This window comes from Xiphophorus hellerii, chromosome 9 (assembly GCF_003331165.1).
Source record: "Xiphophorus hellerii strain 12219 chromosome 9, Xiphophorus_hellerii-4.1, whole genome shotgun sequence".
NCBI classification, from domain to species: domain Eukaryota; kingdom Metazoa; phylum Chordata; class Actinopteri; order Cyprinodontiformes; family Poeciliidae; genus Xiphophorus; species Xiphophorus hellerii.
This window is the reverse complement of record NC_045680.1, coordinates 7,970,181-7,991,907: the sequence shown is the minus strand read 5'-3', so window position 1 is coordinate 7,991,907 and position 21,727 is coordinate 7,970,181. Positions and strand designations below refer to the sequence as shown.

Below are 21,727 nucleotides of genomic sequence, written 5' to 3'. Positions count from 1 at the left end.
ACAAGAAAAAAAATGCACACACTCCCTTTGAGGGGAATTTTGAGTGACCATTAAACCCGACATAGATATTTTTAAACTGTGGGAGGAAGCTTGTGGATTCGGAGCAAACCCACAAATGCGTGGGGGGTCCAGACCTGCAAAAAGACAGCAGGATGGGATTCAAACCCAGGACCCTTCATGCTGCAAGATAACAATGGTTACCCTTCCAAAATATATATTTGATAATAAAGTCTAAATATGTTTATCTACAGCTTGTGTTAATGAGAATAAAAAAATAAAATTAAACATGTAATAAATATAGTTTTACTATTTATTAAATGGTCTGCAAATTAGCAATAAACCATGTCATATCTTTGGTACTATGGTAGATAATTACAAAATGAAAACAGTAAATAGTTAGATCTGGAATAAATAGATATTTCTGAAACAATAATAGAAGGAGACCCTTCTATTCAGCTCAACAAGAGGCTACACATGGCATGTTGATTACAGCTTATACGGAGAGGAGATGGCTTACACTATTTAGCAAAGCTGTAAGTTAAGAAGGATTTATCTTTACTCTGAGATACTTTGAATGGCATAAAAAAGAAACTGAACAGAAAACCTAAATTAAACTAATTTGATATATTTTGGTTAAGCTGATCTGACACCATTGTATAAACCTATTTCCACATGTTTTAGGTGCAGCCATTAAGTAGGAGGGCATACCATCCCTAATTCTCAGTAACAGAGCTGAAACAGAGAGAAAGCCTAGCAGCTTTCTTTCAGCCAATTCACCCAGCAATGTGCAGCAACTGGAGGGGGAAGGGAAATGTTACATTACTTTACAGCTGAAAAAACTCAAGTCATTTTGGTACTTTCTCTAGAATATCATTAAGAGGACTTCAAACTGATGGGATTGTATGAATTTTTTTTGTTGTTGTTTTTGAAACCATAACGGCTTAAAAGTTTGGTATACCTAATGACAGTAAAAGGTTGATTGCCAGAAATAAGCTAAACAATTTTCCATTGGAAATGACATCTAGTTAAAGCCTTCATTAAAGCACCAAAATTCTAAATAAATGAATAAATAAGACAACAACAACAACAAAAAAAGAAAAACTAAGACATGCTGTAGCTCCATTTTGCAAAACATGTAACTTGAATTGTTCTAACTGGAAGGGCTAAAACCCTTGGCTGACTGCTGAATATTGGAGCATTTCCACAGCTTGGACGGACAAAAATGACTTGGATCTTAGCTGTTAAAGAAAGAACAATGAGTGTCCACATGTGACCATTAAGGCCAATACAAATTCAAATAAACAAGTACTTCCAAAAAGACTCTTGTTGAAAAGTATGTGGATTCAGAGGGTAAATCATTTTTAAAGGTCTGTGCTTAAGTCATTAAAAAGGGTCAAATTCCTATTAAGTTGATCTACCACATGCATGTGTCCAAGCTGACAAAGAGCATGCAAGCACAGAAATGCACCATAGCATTATTTTACTTTAGATTTGACTTATTTCAAGGATGTGGAAAATCATGATAAGCATGTTCCCGAAGGCAAGAGAGCCTCTCAAATCACAGCTTATATGGTAGAACATCGATCTCAGTATTAACATGTGCAGGTTGGTGAGTTGAGGAAGAAAGGTGTCCTCAAAGCAGACCTGCTTTTGATCCTGTTGTGGTTTATCAGGATGTAATCTGTTTCAATTACAGCTTGACGGTGAATACAACATGAGGCTTAGAGTTTAATATCAATAAAACTGGCAGGCAATCATGAAATGCACTTCCACACAGAATCCCTGTATGTTTACCCTGAACCAGATTGTGTGGTTGAGTTTTATTTTAGCACAGTACATCAGCACTTTTATGTACATGCGCAGAGCAAACAAGTGCTACATAATGAGTAGAGAGGGAGGAAAATGCATAATGGTCTCATGACACTGCCCCACATAATCAGACAGGAAGCTTTGATATGTTTCTGAGATCATCAGATTAGCGGCCATATGGAAATTTGAGTGCTGAGATGACGAACAAAATGTCCAAAAGCTGATTAAAACTCCAATTAGCATTCCAAAATATTTGACAATCAATCTTGTTTCAGTAAATCCTTGATTATGAAGCTGGACATAATCAGTCTTAGTGACCCGTTCAATTTAATGGTAAATAACCTGAATACTTACAGAAGCATTTATTCAGTAGATTTAACAAATGTATGGTTTCCCTAACTTGCCAATCGACAAATTCACAAACTGAATAGAAAGATATTTTCCTACAAAAGCCATTACAAACAAATAACTTAACTTACACATTTTGAATTATGCATTTGGAAAGAATTTTTTGGGGAAATCCAATCATAAGTATGTTTACGTATTAAAAGTAGTGCTACAATAGCAAACCGTATCAAATCCTTGCCCCCTCGTCCCGGTTGGATTTGATTATTTAAAAAAAATAAATAAATAAATAAATTGCATCAAATTCTCAAAGACATGCACTGGTCAACAAAAAGCACAACAAAACGTGATCTCATAGTTCATGGTAATATGTTGTAAAAGTGATAATAAAGAGTATTCAAAATTCCATGTCATAAGTCACGAAATTCAAGGTCCCTTAGACAGACACCTTGTAATTATTATATAATAATGTCACAAAGATGATTAAAAGCTGCCTGGGACGGTCATGAAACAAAAACTGGAATATGAAAAATAAAAATATAAAACTAACATGAGGAATTGATTACAATAAGCTGTCTCATATTTTGATACGTTAATAAGAAGAGAATATGGCTGAACAGCTCAAACTGTATGAAAACTGAAAAAGCATGCATAAAAATGTGAAACTGCTACTAGGATGTCTTTTATTGTTCTCCATCATTTTCCTTCCAGCCCACAGTAACTCTGGCTGTCAGCGATATTTCCAGACAACTAGATTCATTACAGTGAATCATCTTGGAAAAAACACCCCAAAAACAACCCCCCACAACTCTTGGGTTTACGAAAACCATTTCAAATAATGCTTGTATTTAATATTTTGTTACAGTGAAAGTCCTGCAGGCCTCTGTCAAACATCCAAACTCAACGCTCTTAGCCGGTTTTGTGTTTCAAGTCCCATAAATTCCAGCGGTGGGGCTCGATAATGCTTGTTCAGTGGATAAATCACGCTGCTCATAAAAGACATTTGCTTCTCTGTGTCTGTCTGGTGTTCAAACATTCACCTCCATCCATCACCGAGGCAAGCTGTTGTCAGAACTCTAAGGTCTCGCTTCTAATTCTCCTTATCGCTGGCTTCCACTGAGAGGAATCTGAGGAATCCTAGAGCTCCATCTTTTTCCGCAACACCCAATATGACAAGGTGAAACACAGACATGTGCTTCTTTTAAAACACAGACTAATTTCTGGCACATAATTCGAACAAATTGATTCCAGATGTTGGAACTAACCACTGTAGCAAAGCAACAAGTGTGGAGAAAAACAGAATAAATGACGATGATGTGTGAATCTGAGCGCAGGGACAAGGTCTACATGATAATAAAGTCAGAAAGTGGCTGGCAGCCGACAGCAACCTCTTGTTTTAAGACCTGTAGTGCAGCTTAGGAACTCCACCCAGTGAAACAGCTCGAGCTTGCTGCCTCAGCACTTCTCCATCCAAATGGCTGCGGTTCAGTTAGAGGTCTTGCTGCCTCAGTCCTGAGATGAAGCACCTCAGAGAGCCAGCAGTCTTAACCGGCCCCCTGGCTTCCGCCACAGCCTCTGACTGACACCACTGCACTGCCAGGGACGTAAAGCTGGATAATAATAGCTGCTCATTCCTCTCCACCCCTGCCGCCCAGACAGGGTCAGAACGTCAAAGACCATATTTAAGTGAATGATAACTGACAAATGAAGGTGAACGCTTCAGCACACAACCTCAGTGAAATACGATCTATGATTCCAGTTAAACATATTTAGCGGGTCATAATCTTGGCAGGTTACTGACTCTGACTGATGGATTTTGTGACAGCTTGGTAAGAAAATAGTCCCTTTAAATGGAAAGCTTCTGGTCTACTCATTATAGAAGAGTGCAGCCCAATGCATCATTAAGCTGCTTGTTTGCAGGTGCAAATTGACAGCGAGTAAAAATAAGTAACGTATCACTACCATAGCTGCAAGTCACTGAAACAAATTGTTGACAAGCTATAAAACAAGAGTACAAATTAATCAAGGGGAAAAATGACCCAAAGCCATCAGCTAGGACCTTATGAGATCCATATTTTGTTTTTCCTGATTATATGTCTTCCAAGTAATCAAATCTGCTGGGGTAGGACATTTTTATTTTTGGCTGTGAAAAGTAGGAAAAAAATGAAAGTCATTTGACCAAATTCATAGAATGTAAAGTAAAAAATGTTATACATTTTCTGAATTTTATAATTTCCCTGATTCAAACTGAATTTCCTGACTTGAGGCCAAAGCCAGATCTATTGGCATTGGCTGGTTGACATTATAGGTATGTGACAATCTGCAGCTTGTAGATGCATTTTTTTGGACTAACTCTGGTTACAAAAGCCTTGTATCCAGCCTGGGCAAGAGGAGTCACAACATGTGGAAAGATTTATTTCTTTTTTAAAAATGAATTGTAATTGACTAATTGTAATTAATAATTGTAATTAATTGTAATTGTAATTTAGTAAAATCGGTTTACAATTTAACCTGGCACTTTTGCACTTGTATTTGATTTTTAGCTCTACAGAAACCTAGAATGAATGAGCAAAATAATATAGAATTAATTGTAACTTATTTCAAGCAACACTTGAATAAATTACTTTTGTCTTTGTCAAAAATATGGTTTGCTATGAGCTAGAACACAACTTTTAATTATTCGCTTTGGAGATATGCATTCTTTTTTTTCTTGAGACTGGTATAGAAATATTTGTAATATTATAACTAGTTTCTTCAAATGCAAAACACAAAGCAGGCAAGTTTCAGCTAAGATACAGGCAGTCAAACAGTCCCATTGGTTTAGGAGTCTCTTCAGACTAAGCTCTGAACTGGATACCCATGCAGAATTTCGACCTAATACTGGGAAACTGAAATAGCCTCCATATTTCAGGCTTCATTGAGTAACAGATATTAGGCAAAAACAGCAGACCAAGTTTTAGAATCTCTGGTGCTCAGGGACAGTGTATGAGTTACTGCCTGCCAGGACCCATAATATTATTAGCACGCATGTATAGCAGGGCAGACCTGTTTTTCCCATTGTTAGGATGAATACTGTCCAACATAGAGGGCTCTGACAATGTGGTTTCTAGAATATTAGGGTTTCTTATTACGTCTGAATGGGCTGTCTCAACCCAGGTTCCCTAATTGCATCAGAATTTAAAAGCTACGATTTACGTGAAGATGGGGTTGCATAAAAAATAGCACAAAAAACCTGCTTCAAAAAGCTCATAACATTTTGATCATATGTAAAAATTAGACTGCTCATTTTGTGTGCTAGAGACTGCACTACAAGGACCCTGGGAGGGGATTTATGAGGTCTAGACCGCCTGCATGGAATAAAATGAAATTCAAAACCCACTAGTTTTTTTCATTCAGGCCTTAGCACAGCGTGCCTTGCTTCTGCTACTACCCAAGGTACTGCACTGAATGCTGGGACGCTTTAACAGTCTGCTGCAATTTGTACTTCAGTCAATTGTTCTAGCCTGTTTGTAATGACAATTTCAAAAGACTTGAACAGAATCAGAAGCTTATAAAGCCACAACATCATCTAGATATTCACAAATGTTTTTAAAAAATCTTCTTTTACTCTTGTCACTTTGCAAATATAAATAATTTTAGTAATAAGTGACATAAAACATTAAAGCTTGATAAATCTATGTCTATGTGTTCTTGAAAACGTTCATAAGTGTAGGCTGCTTAAACGGAGTAAGGCATGTTAAACTTATAAAAACAAAACAAAACACTTAATCTTATTTTCCTGGTTTAAACCAAAAATTGAGAAACATTCAAGGTTTCAAAAACAGAAAATGTATGTACGTATGGTGTATGATATTTAGGCCTATTCAAACTCATGCATTGCATATTATTTATTTATTTATTTATAAAGAAGAAAAAGAAAATAAAAGTTAAAACAAATTATCATGCCTAAGCTAATAAAAGCTAGTTTTAAGTTTAGGTGACCGAGCTTATGTAGTTCACAGAAACAATTTGAAATAAAGTCACACTCAGTCATTCTGATTTAATCAGTGTATTATTTTAATAAATCTCCTTAAAATAATATAGTTGCATTAATTATATGTGGGATTGTAACTTTTTTGTGATTATTTATCTCCATAATTAAAACCATCAAGATAAATACATTAATAATACAATCGTTAAGTATGTGCGTACAAAATGGAAGTTGGTGCAGACAAAATGGCAATCTATTTGCTTAAAATGGCGGTACAAAATAGCAAATGGTTGAATTGACTGAAAGATGACTTTTGAATTACTGAGCACAGAGCCTAGATGTTCTGGCATGCAGGTTAATGTGGAACTAGGGCTGGGCGATGTATCGAGTATACGCGATATTTTCAATTCACGATAGTTAAAATGGCTATATCGCAACCATCGAGTATAAATAGTCATTCAAATAATAAACTTTCGCCGTCAAATTCACTGTGACTGTGAATACATCACTAGTGCCTCCCCCCTCAAAACCTGAAAAATTTCTACCAATCACGCTGCGCGGAGAAAACAAACATGGTGACAGTGAGAGTTTGAGGCGTGCGGGTGAATGAGATGGTAACTAAAGAGGAATTAGATGAAGTCATTTAGTTCCGAAGAGAAACAGCGCTGAATCAGTAATTTGGCAGTGGTTTGGATTTTATATGGAGGATGTTGAACAAAATTAGGTAATTTGCGAAACATGTTATACAACTATTGTGACAAAAGGTTGTATTTCACAGCCTAAGCAGACTGTTCTTTTACATGCCGTTCATAGCCATGCTGCCGCAGTAGAACTATTTCGTCAAAGTGAAACCTGGAGATGTACAGTACAGACCAAAAGTTTGGACACAACTGTGTGTCCAAACTTTTGGTCTGTACTGTAGGTATGATTCATTTAGTGCTGTGCAATGGGAAAAATAACTCAAAACCACTCATTCTTTTTTATGTTCTCTGTCGGCTTTACAATACATGCAGACTCGTTCCCATAGCAACTGACAACAATGCAACTTTATGTATTAGGATTCAGAACCAAAACACTCAAACATTTCCCCCACATAGAAAACAACATTCAGTTAATTACAGTTTTATGCTTTTAGACTTGATGTGTATTTTGCTTTTATTAACAAGTGATCACTGTGGTAGATTAGCCGCCATTAGGCACCTAACACAGCGGTGGTTGATTAGATAATTTAAACACCTGCTTTACTGATGCTCTGTCAGTTTGTGTGTAGGTCGCCTTTTTATTTTTATGCTGAACCAAAACACACCTTCTTCCACAACACATCTATATGTTAAGTTTGTCAAAGTCAACCACCATCTACCTACTTCTCTCTCCCTCGCTATTTTTGTCTTAGTTAAAACTTATTTTTCACCTTGTTATCTAGTCATAGTGTAGATAGTTCATAGCAAAAAACTGAATCCCTTTTTATATGAGCTTACATTTAAATCTAGCAGGGAAATGGGAGCTGGAACTTGTGTGGATGACATCATGCTGCAAGGCGTATAGTTTAAAATAACATTATAGCTCATTTAAGAATATCGTGATATATATTGTATATCGTGATATAGCAAAACTATATCAGAATATTAGATTTTCCTCATATGCCCCAGCCCTATGTGGAACTAGGGTATTCCTATACAACAAGCTTATTAGTTGGCTGCAGACAACAGCTGATGAGTTTTTTTTTTATCATTTCGTCCAAACATCTCTTAGCACTATTTACGATTATGATGAGTTTTACGGGATGTATTAGAGTTGACTGTTTAATTAGGTCTATTGACAACACATCTAGTTTTTCTTGCTAACAAAATCCTAATTAAAGGAGAAACAAATTAAAGTTTCTCCTTTAAAGAAAGAAAGTCAAAAGAATTCACACCAAAAGGAAAAAAGGCAGATCAAAACACTTCATTTGAAAGCCATAAGGAATGCATTCAAGATGAATGTTGATATCTGACTGTGTCATAGCATACAAGAGTGCAATTGTCCTTTAGGCTGAGCTACGCCTGACAGTGCCAAACATTATTTAGAAACTACATCAGTCAGGTATGCCTTTGTTTCACTGATTACCTCAACAGGTGGGTCAGCTATGCTGCCAACTGTCATAAAAAGTTACAACACTTAGCGTTTTTTATTTCACTGGATCACTGGAACCATTGTCTGAGCTTCTCATCATGTGACGACATGACTGATGACGAGAGAGAATATGCAAGCAGGAGAGGCTCTGCTGAATTCGTTAAGCTCATCTCACTGCAGGTATGACAGCCATCTGGGGCAAGAAGGAAGCTTAGGTTTGCGAGTTTCGCACATGCGGACCTGGCCAGGCAGTTGACAGGTGCAGAGGGGCGGTATGTCAGCAATGTTATTTTTAGGAGCTTTTTATCCATAACTGCTCCCTGGGTTTTGGAAGAGGAAGGTAGAAAAACTGCTCTGGCAAATTGTTATGCATTTTGCCACGTGTTACGTGTTAGGTCAGAAGGAAGAAGTTAATTTTCTCATGTTTTCCAGTACGTCTCAATTGAAGTCATCTTATCGTTATAAAAAATCTGAATTTACAGCTTTGGACTGTGTTTATTTTTTAAAAGCAATGCGATTAGTGCTCAAGGGCATTACCCCTAGAGCCAGTAAACAATGATCAATGCACCACTAAGCAGCTACAATGCATCAGATGTTGCTACAGAAAGTTGTACAGGGCCACAGCAAACACAACAAGAATTACTTTCATGAAAGGCTTTCTTTTGCATGTAAACACATAAATCTTGACCTGCAATTAGAAACTGTAACCTTTTAGGTGTCTCGCTCAGTCACACAAACTAAAAGATGTTGCATCAATGGTATGCAGCACTCCTTTCATTTGCACTTGTTTGTCACTGAACAAGCACAAACTTGTTTGCAAACTTGTTTAAAACAAAAGGATAATCCGTCATGTATTGACAGCACTGCAGGGAATGCCGGTACGTGACTCTATGAAAGGCTGATTTATGTTTAATACATGGGAATTGTGGTTATAATTCCCTCCCATCAGTCAAAACATCTCACGGAGATAAAAAAAAAAAAAAGCCTCCCACTCATGCCACTGCAAATTGGCATTCCGATGTGATCATGCAATCCTGTTGTAATTTGGTTTTATAGAGAGAGGCTTAACTGACTTAAAAGAAAACGACTAACTGCACCTCTCTTTATTCTAATGAGTTAAGCTGCTGTGCTTTGTTCCTAAATATAAAAACCTAATTATCTTTGTTGGGAGGTTCTAATTGAATATTGTGCTTAAAATTCTTAAGATATGAATTTCTTATCATTAAATTTTCAAAACAAATCTGATCAATAGCAACATGCTAAAGAATATTATACAATAAACAACTTAACATTGCAAGTCAAGAACAGGTGCTACTACCTAACACACCCAGCTGCCAAGATGAAAATCTCCCCAATCTGTCAATATACTAAGATGACATCTAGATCTTAACGATAGACGCCACAGTGAACTGAAATGAACTGCTACTGAGCACCAGGCTGAAAGATGTCATAAACAGAGCACGCTTTTACTGTAAAATGCCACAGATCAGGTGTAGATATAGGAAAACAGCTCCATACTATGGTTTCAAGATTTTAGGTAATAATGGAATCAAGCAATTGCAAACTCAGCTGAACTACAACTGCAACACGTGACCTTTAACAAAAAATTAGTGTGTGAAAATGTAAGCACACCCTTTAATTATGTACATTGTAGTAGAACCAACTTCGCCAGTAATAACTTGCAGTAAACAGCTTTTGTCTTCTGTCGTGTCTGCTACTTGCCTCTCAAATCAATCATTAAGAGATTAAGGGTAATTTAGTTTCTGACACACTTCTTCTGGATATCAGATGACTCTCACAGACCGGGGGACCAGAACCTATTTAGGCACTTCATGTGAAAGACGTTGGAAAAAAACAGAGGTGTAAAAGTCAATTATACTAACTGGTAATTTGCTTAATCATCGGTGTCCAAACTCTTTGTCACTGGCGCCAAAAATATTCAAGTCAAAAGTACCCACAAGCCACAGAAATAATAAAATAAATACTAAATCAACAAACGTTATGCTGCTATTTTATTTTTACTTTGTCTACAATAACCGGATAAAGCAAAATTTAGATTAAACAAATAAAGTACTCAGAAGAAAAAAGAATGAAATGTTTTTTAAATGGATTTAGATATATATTTTTTGATTTTGCATGTTTGCCTTAATAATAGATAGCTATACAGTACACGGTTTTGGAGAAGGTTTGACAAGTAAATTAACCAAAAGCCGATTTGTAAATACAAAATTCTGTCTTTGACAAAAAGTTACTGGACAGAAGCAAATTTAAAGCACTAACTTTTGAATACTTTGTACTCTACATATCATTTTCCATTAACCACCAGGAGTAGTGGGCCAGATTTGTACCATTACTGAATTGCAGATGGAGATCACAAAAAAAAGAAGAAGAAAAATCAGGCTAGGGGCCTCGGATGGCCCAAGAGCCACACAGCTGTCATCTCTGCTTTAGAACCATTGAGAAAATCCACTGAAACTCAGCAAGGGCACCAATCAAACAGTCACTTAGATTTCAGATGTCAGACATCCTTGGCAATGACTGAAAGACAGCCTAAAGGATGATTATCTCATCCTTCAGATGGAATTTAGACTGAATAAAAAGCTGTGAAAAAATTTGCTAAACTAAATTTGATCCTGAAAAGATTAAGGAAACCACTTCAGGTGTGAAGAGACAAAAAAATGAGGCAGAATGTCGGCAGATGTCCAAACATTATGTCGGTGGAACATCAAGCACTAATGTTTACCTGTCTAAGAAAATCCCCACAGGGAATCATAGCTGTAACAGTTAAATTCTTTGAAAGTGCTTCTTTGCAACAGAGTTAGAAACAGAGTTTTGGAGAGGACTGATCCCAGTGATGAAAAAAGTTAAAAATGTTAAAGGAGTGATTTTCGAGTCTCTCACCAGACCTGAAGGGATTGGTAGAGTAGTCCCACCCCCTCAGCCTTAAATCAACTTGGCCTTATTATAACTGAGCTGGCTGTGAAACAAGTTGACAAATAGGTGTGAAACAGTTGGGATGGGGTGCAGTACATGGCTTTTTAACCAACAGCACAGTGGATTTATTGGTTTTGCCATACAAGAGCACAAAAAGGGAACAAAAGAAGCTGTAACAATGCATTTGAGAAAAAGAAATCTGCATACTTGTATCACTTATCAGCACAATGCATTGATTAATCTAAAAATTACATTGACCTAATGTACCAAATATAAAGCAATGGCTTTTCTTGTGCCCTTTTGATAATAACCAAGAAGTAGATATCTACAGAGGAGTGTTTTATTTGATGGAGTGGATCTTTAATCTCTAGCCCCTCATAAATTGATGTTCTTGTTAATAGTGTTATTTGTGTGTGGCGTTAGACAGGGAACTGTCCAGAAAGACAGTTCTCCTGTCTGCCTGTCTCAAGGAGTTAGGTTATTCTGAGCTACAGTTTCTCTCTAGTAATGCTGCTATGGGCGTAGGCTGCTGGAGGAAAAACTGATCTCTTTTGTAAACGTTCTTCTTCTACTGCTCTCCAATTTGTATTGTCTGCTTTTATTTCATCAGTTAACTTTATGTTTCTCTAAGATGTTTTTCCTTTGCATAGAAGCTACATCTGGTTTGATGTTCTGTTTGGCTGTGGTGACTTCCTTTTGGAAGAAAGGAGAGTAACAGCTGTGATAATGCTGCAAACTACCAAATATTCTTCCTCTCTAAGCTATTAACTTTTTGCTTTTTTTTTTTTTACTTAAAAAGTATTACAACAGCTCATATGTATCTGCTCTGTCTTCTTAACCCCCCAGTCGGTTGTGGAAGATGACCACTTGTACTCAGCCAGGTTCTACTGGAGGTTTCTTCCTGTTATAGGACAGTTTTCTTTTCCAAACCTGCTACATGCATGCTCAGTGGGCGACTGTGGCTCTTTGGTAGAGTGGTCGTCTTGCGATCGGAAGGTTGTAGGTTCGATTCCAGCTTCCTCCTGCCACATGTTGATGTGCCTCTGGGCAAGGCACTTACCCCCAAATTGCCTACCGATCTGCGTATCGGTGTTATAAATGCATGCGTGTTTGTGAGTGCGACTGGGTGAATGTGACTCTAGTGTAAAGTGCTTTGAGTGGTCAAAAATGACTGGAAAAGCGTTATATAAGTTCAGTCCATTTACCATTTACATGCATGCTCAGTGAAAAGGATTACTGTTAAGTCAATGACACAAGAGATTGTCTTCTGTTTCTCCATGGTTGTCCTTGATGCAAGTTAGTGACTTGATGCAATCTGCTGGGTTTCCTTTGACCATAATCTTGTTAAATTAATTTGAATAATGAACTGAACTTGATGCACTGTTTGATAAATAGTATTTATGATTGCACCAAATTTCCATTTTTTTTTTTTTTTTGCAAAGAGCCTCCACACAATGATTTTGTGAATGTTATAAAAATAAACTAAACTGAATTAAACTTGCATTAGCTTTGGCTGTCACTAACCACAACAATCACATGCTGCCAGTTAGCTTAGTGGGGTCATATTCTTGCAATAAATGAAAGGCACACAATGAGAGATTTGCTACAGAAAAAAAAAGTGTGGCCATGAAAGCTCAGCTGGCTGTGGGACATGACTGAAGTGGTTCACCCGTAAAATGCAGAAAAGCCTCCAAAATAGTCTTGTCCTTGGCCATATCATGGTACTATATTTTAATGAGAATGTAATAAACAGTCAATGGTTTCAGTAAAGTTTTAAAGAAGCTTGACTGTATCTAATACAATCATGATTTTGAGCAATCCTTAAATAAAGGACATGAATCCAAAATACATTTATTTTAGTGTTAAAATAATATAAAAATATAAAACATTTTGTCTACTATGGCTGTAGCTGTAGTTTATAGTATGATTGTATGCTTTGCTTGATTAATCTTCAAGATCAGAACTTGGATCTGGGAGCGACCAATGCTCAAAATGCTAAAACAACATTGATTGATATTACTAAAACAAGCCTATGCCATTACTTTTCTCTCCACGTTATGCATTCAAACATTAAATGTATACTAAAACAAAACATGTTAAAACAGTGATGTGTTCCAACACTTTCAATCAAATACAAGTAATACAAGTTGCAGGTACACGGTTTATTTTTGCAACTTTTACAATATTTAATATTCATGGCAGCCATACTGAATTAGAGCTAGTGTTTGCTTGGGGAATGTCACTTCCAGGGGTGTAACCATTTGGTCTTTATGCTTTGAAACCCAGAAAGTTCTGATAACAAATATAACAGTCCTAACATGTTGTGTCCTCCGATATATTATTTATCAGTAGATGCCAGATACAAATGGATTGCACAACTCTGCCTTTTCTAAAACTAGTAACTGTTAACAGATGCTCAGTTTATTCTTGTGTTACTTTCTTTCAGACAGAGATAGAAGTGCACCCGACTCAGTTGCAGAAATGGCTTTGGAAAACTGCACACACTGACAAGACAAGGAGGCTTAAAGACAGATTGACAGACAGCTTCCCATTTATCACCAGTAGTCCTGCTTGGTGTGAGAGGTTGGACAGGAACCACGGAGTTCTCACTCAGCCCACAGCAGTTTATGCCCGGCAGTGACAAATGAACTATGAGATATGACAGCTAACCTGTATTAGCACAGGCGCACACAAGAGTCAGCATGCAGGCACTGCCTAAGTGAAACAGCCGTGCTCTCTAAAGCACAGAACGAGATGATCTAAAATTGGGTTTACAGCAGTAATTAGAGCTTAATTAAACATAAGGCTTTGCTTGGCTTCTGTTTTCATCTGACCATTTATATAACGTTTTACCTGAAATCCCCTTAAAACTGTCTTAGTAATCCAGTTTTTGTGCTTCTGACTTGACAACTTGAGATATTTTTGCAAGTTTTCCACTGACGTTGATTTCTATTGTCACTTGAATGCCAGGCATATTCTTTAGTTGACTTCCTGTGTCAAAAATATTACTCAAAGCATTCTACTTGTTGGGAGCTAGATTGCCACATGCATGCATAAGACAGTTTTGTTAAAAATCAAGAACTGGTTTAAACCTATGCAATTTTCTTATGAATTGTTTTTCTATGCATCTTCTGTTCTAGATCTTGTGCATTAGGTAACTTAGAATTACATAAAAAGAGATGGTGTTTTTTTCACCATGTAAATCTTAAAAAAAAAAAAGGTCCAAAAGTAACAGTAAAACCTAAAAATAAAAAAACATTGCATGATTCTGGACATCATTAGGCAACTGAAACCAATTGTAACCAGTTCAGCACAGGTCAGAGTGGCACCCCTGAGGCTGCTTACCCGAGCCAAACCGCAGTGCAGGTAAAATCCCTGCAGTGTGTCTGGAACAAAAGATGGTTCCTCCATGCTTTGACAGTTGGAGCAGTTTGAAAAATTAAAAACAAGTCTGACGGCTCACATCACATATCTTTCACTTTCGCGTCTCCAGAAAGTGTGGGTAGTTACATGTTTTCCAGATTTAACTTTTATACATCGTCTCATGTAACCACTTCCACGGTGAAAGACAAACCTGATTTAACCTCCCTGACAGAGCAGAAACACACAAGAATGGAGAAAGGAACACACATGTGCATTTCGCCCACTTACAACCATTAGCGCTTGACTCTTTCTGTCCCCAGGTTTGCAAAGGACAAACACTAACAGGGATAATGATGAATTACACATATTTTAACATGCAGCCTGAGGTGACAATGCAACTATGCCACGCAAACTTTTTTGCACGAAGCCCCCAAATGGAAACACATCCAAATCTTCAGAGATCTAAACAGCAAGCATGACACTGGATGTGTATGAGTCAGCTGGAAGCTCAGGAAACACACGGCACCCACTCGATGACAGGTATTTCCACTCAAGGTGATCCACAATGGCGAGGTATGAGCACAGTGTCAGCCATTTCCTGTTTGAGAGTTCAAAGGTTAAACTCTCTTTGGTCTCTTTTAGAAATAAGGAGACAATGAGGGTCTACCCACTGTAACTGAACCGTTGTAACCTTGTCGTTACTACAAGCTTTAACCTTTGAGCTACTTGGGTGATAGAAACTCTGCATTACCAAAATGTTCTTAAATAAACAATACATTTAAAATCAGCTCACATTTTAAGGAAAGGTTTATAGATTTAGACATGTAAAAAAATGGTCTATTTAATTGTACAAACATACACTTTCATATCAACAGTCACAGGAGCCTGCTGTATAACCCATGATGACACTTTAAGATGTTTTGCTTTCAAATGGAATGAATGGTTATTTATGTTAATTTTTTCATACAGTGAAACAAATTATTTCAAATTCTTTGGAGGTCTTTTTAAATCAGACTGAGATACCTCCATAGTCTTCTTTCTGCAGGTTTTTGTTAAGCCATTTGATCTCAGTACTAGATAACACTTGACAGCTTTAACTGTATAGTAAAAAAATGTGTCAGTCTATGACGCAGGATGCAAAAAAAACTTCTCTTAATAAAGTCAGTTTTTTATCTACCCTGAATCTTCAAAATATCAATTTCTCATTAGGTTCAGGTGGCCTGATATTTACATGTCGATTGTAACCCATCAGATCTCAGAAACACAACAACAGGATCAGCATTACAAGTGATACTGCCAGGATGCTGACATATCACAAAAGCAACACCTTAAAGTTTCTTGGCCCACAGGTCAGTGTTGACTCGATCAACTGAAGGTGTAGTTTTCAGTGTGGATTCAGGGTTAAGACCCTGAATGAAGGAGTTGACATGCACAAAGAATACAGGCACAGGTGTGTAACCAGCTCTGCCATACCCTCAGCAGTCAGTCAGCAGGACCTCCTTTTTAATCCCCTGCCGTCACTCAACTGAATCTCAACCTTAATCTCAGAGGACCAAAGCTCATGGGACGGGGACTTCTGGCTTTTAACCAAGAGTTTGATGCATAATCAGAGCCACAACACTTTGGGGTAACCTAATACCATCAGCAAGGAGTAGCTGCAAAGCCCTTTAGAGCCCCTAAATGTAAGACCCACCTCCTATCTTCTGAGACAGATGCATGATGTACTTTCTGTTGCACAAGATAGCTTGCTCATCCACAACTTTGTCATTAGAGTACATACAGCTCCTGATTGATCAGGATTAGCTCCCAAGCGAGGTGACGCATCAAATACATGACCTCATCATTAAAGGGATGTTTTTTTGGTTGGCTTTAGTGAATATGTGCAGCCTTTCTGAATTCATTGACAGGATACAGCCGACATTACTCTTAAAGAGGTGGGCTGGCTTGTTCCCAGCAGCTTTAAAGCATACAATGAGCCGCCTGAAGCTGTCAGCTGCACCCTTTATAGCTGATAAGTGTATGTTTTCAGACACAATGACCGGCAATGAGATACATAAAAATATAAAAGAAAATAAAAAAAACAAAACAAAACCTATTTCTCACAAGGTAAGGTCAAATATATAGAGATATACACTATAATGTGAGATAAATTTAACAAAACTATATGGATTTCACAATTTTTAAAGCATTGTCGTACTTCAGCACCCAATCATTGCCTGTTTAATGATTGGACCTGTTAAACTGTCCAATCATTAAACAGGCAAAAACTTGAAGGACTGTAAATATTAAATCTAAATGAACTAAATTAAATGGAAACCTTGACGACAGTCAAAGTTACCAAAGCTTTGACTGTAGTCATGAGGTTAAAGGTCAGACGTTTTGGCACTGGGACATTTCGGCAAAATTTAGTTTTTAATTTAGTTGATTAAATTGTAACCCATTCACACTAAAAGTTATCTCAATGCACTTTACAAGACAAACCATCTCCAGAAATATACACTTAAATGCAGTGCAGTTAAATAATAAAAACAAAAGGTCTCCAAATAAGGAATTATTAGGTCTCATATTGGTCATCATTGAGTAAAAGTTTTAATTTCAAATCTTTTGATGGATGTACAAGAATTAATGTTCTTGTTTACAGCTTTTCTAGCCTCTAGAGAACTTGTTGTGATATGGGTGGAGACTCAAGCTTTCTGTGTCTCTGCAGAGTTAAGGGGCAGAAAGGTAGAAATACTTAAATACAAAGAAGAAGCTCGCCCTGGTTGTCTCTCCAAAGCAAATAAATGGAAGAAGAGTAACAGTAGAATGATTTAATTTAGTCTGAACTGAGCCCTATGGGTTCTTTCCTTCTGTGGAGAATTTAAAAACTTGTGTCATCAGCAAAATAGTGTTGAAATCTTATTTATCAAAAAAATCCAGTTTGAAAGATACATCAACATAATTGACTGCCTAACAATATGTTAAGAAAAAGAAACACAAGAGACCATGACAAGATTTATATGTGTAAAAAATTAAGAAAAACTTAAGTTTCATTCTTTTTTTTATGCATTCTGTTTTGATTGTTTATTTTTATTGGTTTCTCCTCTATTGCACCATTTTGTATCACACTGTGAATGTGGCTCTGTGTTATTTGGTGTGGAAGGGTGAGGAGTGGGAGAGAAAGTGTAAAACCTTTCACAATCTCATATAGTGCATTAATACCATATTTGCAATGGACTAATTTGAACTCTGTATACTTTTTCTTTTACTTTTGAAGAGATGTGTGTTTTTATTTCTTGTTGTGAACAGAAAAATATTGTTTTGAAGGAACATAAACTGAGTTCATGAAAGGACACAAACCTGCATCCCAAAATATAATCCTCTTTATGTGGAAGAATGGATTAAAATTCTTCCACACTGATGTGGAAGACTGATAAATATTTCCAAGTAGTGTTGGACACAACTGACACAGACAGTTGTGTCAGTTGTCTGTGTCACAACTGACACAGACAGCAAAGTACACTATAATTATTTCACAGATTTGTTTTGGATATATAGAAAAATATGTTTAGTTGAATAGTTGCATGTAAAAACGCTACACTAAACACACAATAAGAAACCTGGCTTACCACTTCAGTGGGACGGAAGAATTTTGGGTCCACCTTCACGTGTATCACACCGGTCTCTTTGCAACGGCCAATCTCATTTTCATCCTTCCCCTCCCACCTGGAATATGATAAAATCCACATAAAGAAGCTTTCCACATTTTCTGTTTATACTTTTTTGTACTCCATGATATTTTTGCAGTTTCTTTCTTTTTTAAAAAAGTTTTTAAGACAAATTGGAACCAATGCAACAGGCATTATGAACACTCAAATATTCTGTTTTGACTGCTCGACAAAAAAGGAAAAAAAAAAAAAGGCAGTAAGTAAAGCTTCCATTTTCAAATTTAAGGTACTGAAGTGAAGATTTTATTCTCTCTCAGGCTGTGATCTTACACATTATAAAAGTGACCTGTGTTGTGTTGTATTTGTGTGTGAACACTCACACAATGGTCTTTCCCACATGTTTAAAGGCCTTCTCCACAAACTCCCTCACGCTGTGAACCTCCCCCGTGGCGATTACAAAATCGTCTGGCTCCTCTGACTGCAGCATCAGCCACATAGCCTGAAAGAGACAGAAACAGGGAGGTCAAACCACAGAAAGATAATAAAGACAGTTTGGTGCTCCACTCTGGACACTGCCCAGCTCTACTCTGACAGACAGGAAGTGAACCTGTGACCTCTGAGCGGGGCACTCGCTTGTACCTCTTTCCTGACGTCACCAAGGAGACTCATGGGACACAAACTGTGGGAAAAGATGACCGATCACTCCCAGATCACTCCCACAGGCCCCAGTGTGCTACTGCCACACACAAAAATGCACATGTGGTCTTGAAAGCTCAAGCATTAAGAAGCGCTGCACAACTGTTTTAAAAAACACTGTGATAATGTTGCTACCCCCAAAATACTGTTATATGGGGCACCAGCAGAGCAGAACTGCGGACCTCTGGGACATTCAAGATAGCAATAAGAGAGTCATAAGGGACACAAAGACAGACAGACAGATGTCACTAAAATCAAAGATGGCCACAAAACTAGCTTAATGTGAGCCTAATTGCAATTGGCATTGTGAACTGTATTAAAACCTTTCTTAACTTAAAAAAAATATAGCATATAATATAATTCAGTTTGATTCAGCATATTTATTTCAATTCATACAGCAGTCATGGTGTGAAAGTAAGTCATGTGCTATTTCTTCCTAGGGTATACTAGATCAGGAAAATAATGGATGCAGTTTTCTTTATGGGAAGCCATTTCATTCAAAATTAAATACATAACAGTTATTACCAAATAATTAATACTTCATCAAATAAATTATTGTCAAAATTGAAATAAAAACAAAATGATTATGTTAGAATATGTTCTCATCTTAATTTGTCTTTGGGTACTTTTGTGTTCTGTGTTCATGTTTTCTGATTTGCTTTGAAAGGAACAGCTACTGTACAAGTTCGATATCCTGCCACTTTCTGTTTAATATTATGTATGTGCTTGTTGTACTGCAGTTGTCCACTGGGGAGAATGAGAGCAAGTTCTTTTGTGTAGGCAGCACTGTTCTGAAGAAGAAGCTAAAACCCTGTAAAGTTAGCAATAATAGCTACCTGACGAAAAGAACTGTGGTTCACTATGAATATAAGTACTGAACAAAAAAACAAAACAGAATATGAAAAAAAAATTACATTTTTAGTAGGAGTGGATATTTTGTCAATCACAAATACATTTATGGCGTGTTTCACTAAGTGAATTGAGTTATTGGAATACTTAAAAGTTTTCAATGCTATTTCAATTAAATGAATGGATAACTTTACTTAACTTAATGATAAATACTTTTTACTTTCTAACTTTTCTTTATATTTGCACTGTCACATGTAATAAAGTAAAACAAATCCGTTAAAACGTAATTCTGATAATTGGTAATAAAAAACAATTGTTTTGTGTTCCATTCCTGTTGCCCAACAGTTTGTTGAAATACATTTGTTAAATGTACACTTAAAAACAAATCTTAACCCATACACACTTCATTGTGCCTTTCCAATTATTAATTAGCTTAAGCAAAGAATTTTACTCAGGGCTATTTTCCCACATAGCTGTGGTTGGGTTACTTTACTCTCTACTGTCAGCTTAGCCTTTTGCAGAACATTTTTTACCTCAACTGATGAAAATGAGGGCTGCTGCACAACAGTTACAGGTTCTCATAATTTTTTAACAGAAATGAAAAAAGCAGAACTAATTTGCTGGAAAAACTGCCCCAGAGGAGTGTTATCAAGACAGTTTATGTGCTCCACTTGCAACAGTAGCTTGCATTGGAATCTGAACATGTGTGCATATGGTTGCCACATCAGGATGCTTTATGATGTGAAGCAGAAGCTGTCGGCCTCAGTCAGAGCATTTAGCAGATGCTATCTTCTCTCTGCAGTCATATTTATTGATGTCGTTCAATAATGTAAAAAAAAAAAAAATCAAAATGCTGGACACCAGAAACTCCTTAATTTTATTTCTGTGATCAAAATCTACCTCTCAAAGGAATTAAAAAAAGATATTGTTAATCAATTCTTGTGATTAACATACCTAACATGGATGAGTCAGCAACTGTGAGTCATCTTTTTCTCCAACATTGTTTGGCCATTCAAGATAAAGTTATTTCAAAGTTATACATTAAATCTAAGTGCAAGTTAAAATTACAGATGAATCAATTGGCTACAGTTTCCTCCTCATACATGTAGAATCCAAAAGCAGATTTAGAAATATAACTGTAAAGTTCTGGACTGATAGGTTATCTCTTTATATTCTTCTTCCTGGCAGCCAGTCTTTTCTGCTTCCCTATCACAGTAGTTCTTCTGGCTTTCTGAAAGTTGGTATGTTACGGAACTGAAGGACTACATTAAGGACTATATATACTAATTGTGTTACAGGATAAGCACATGGAATGCAAGCGCACACAAACACACAAGAGTGGTGATGGAATGAACTTCCTAAGGGAGGCGAAGCCTTCCTATTTGAGGATCGTTTAGGGTCATCTGACCGCTCAGCACTGATGACTCCCCTGAGCCTGACCTCTGACCTCTCACTCCTTGGCTCCTGATGAAGAAAACAGATTCTCTCACACTGTCACAAAGGCCAAATACGTCAACCAAAATGTTGGAGTGACAGAGCAACAAACCAATTAGAGCATGTTTTATAATAATAGCAGCATCCAAATCTGATTATAGCTACTTCAAATATTTGTGCTGGTTAAGGTGGGGAGGAAATATTATCTTACATCTATTTTTTTCTGTTGATTATTGGTTTAAGATGTGAAATCAGACACAAAAATCTTTAAACCTCGCAGAAATGATTAAGTCAAAAATAACTTGATTCAAAGATTTTATGCCAAATACAGGTTTACATTATTTGTAAACCCATAAACATTACAGGTAGGTACATTTACAGGTAATGTAAACCTGTATTACATTACCTGAAGACTCCATAACTTAATCTCAGTAAAACGTCAAACAATCCATCCATCCATCCATTTTCTGTTCACCCTTTGTCCCTAATGGGGTCGGGAGGGTTGCTGGTGCCTATCTCCAGCTACGTTCCGGGCGAGAGGCGGGGTTCACCCTGGACAGGTCGCCAG

The 21,727-nt window shown here is 36.9% G+C and overlaps 1 protein-coding gene across 1 annotated transcript in view; it reads right to left on the bottom strand.

Moving 5' to 3' along the window:
- gmds (GDP-mannose 4,6-dehydratase) overlaps positions 1-21,727 on the bottom strand; it is a 178,955-nt gene that overhangs the window by 27,942 nt on the left and 129,286 nt on the right. The window contains exons 8-9 of the mRNA XM_032572964.1: positions 18,561-18,679; positions 18,142-18,238 (exon numbers count right to left, since the gene is read on the bottom strand). Coding sequence (XP_032428855.1) covers positions 18,142-18,238; positions 18,561-18,679 — 216 coding nt within the window. The remainder of the gene's footprint in view (positions 1-18,141; positions 18,239-18,560; positions 18,680-21,727) is intronic.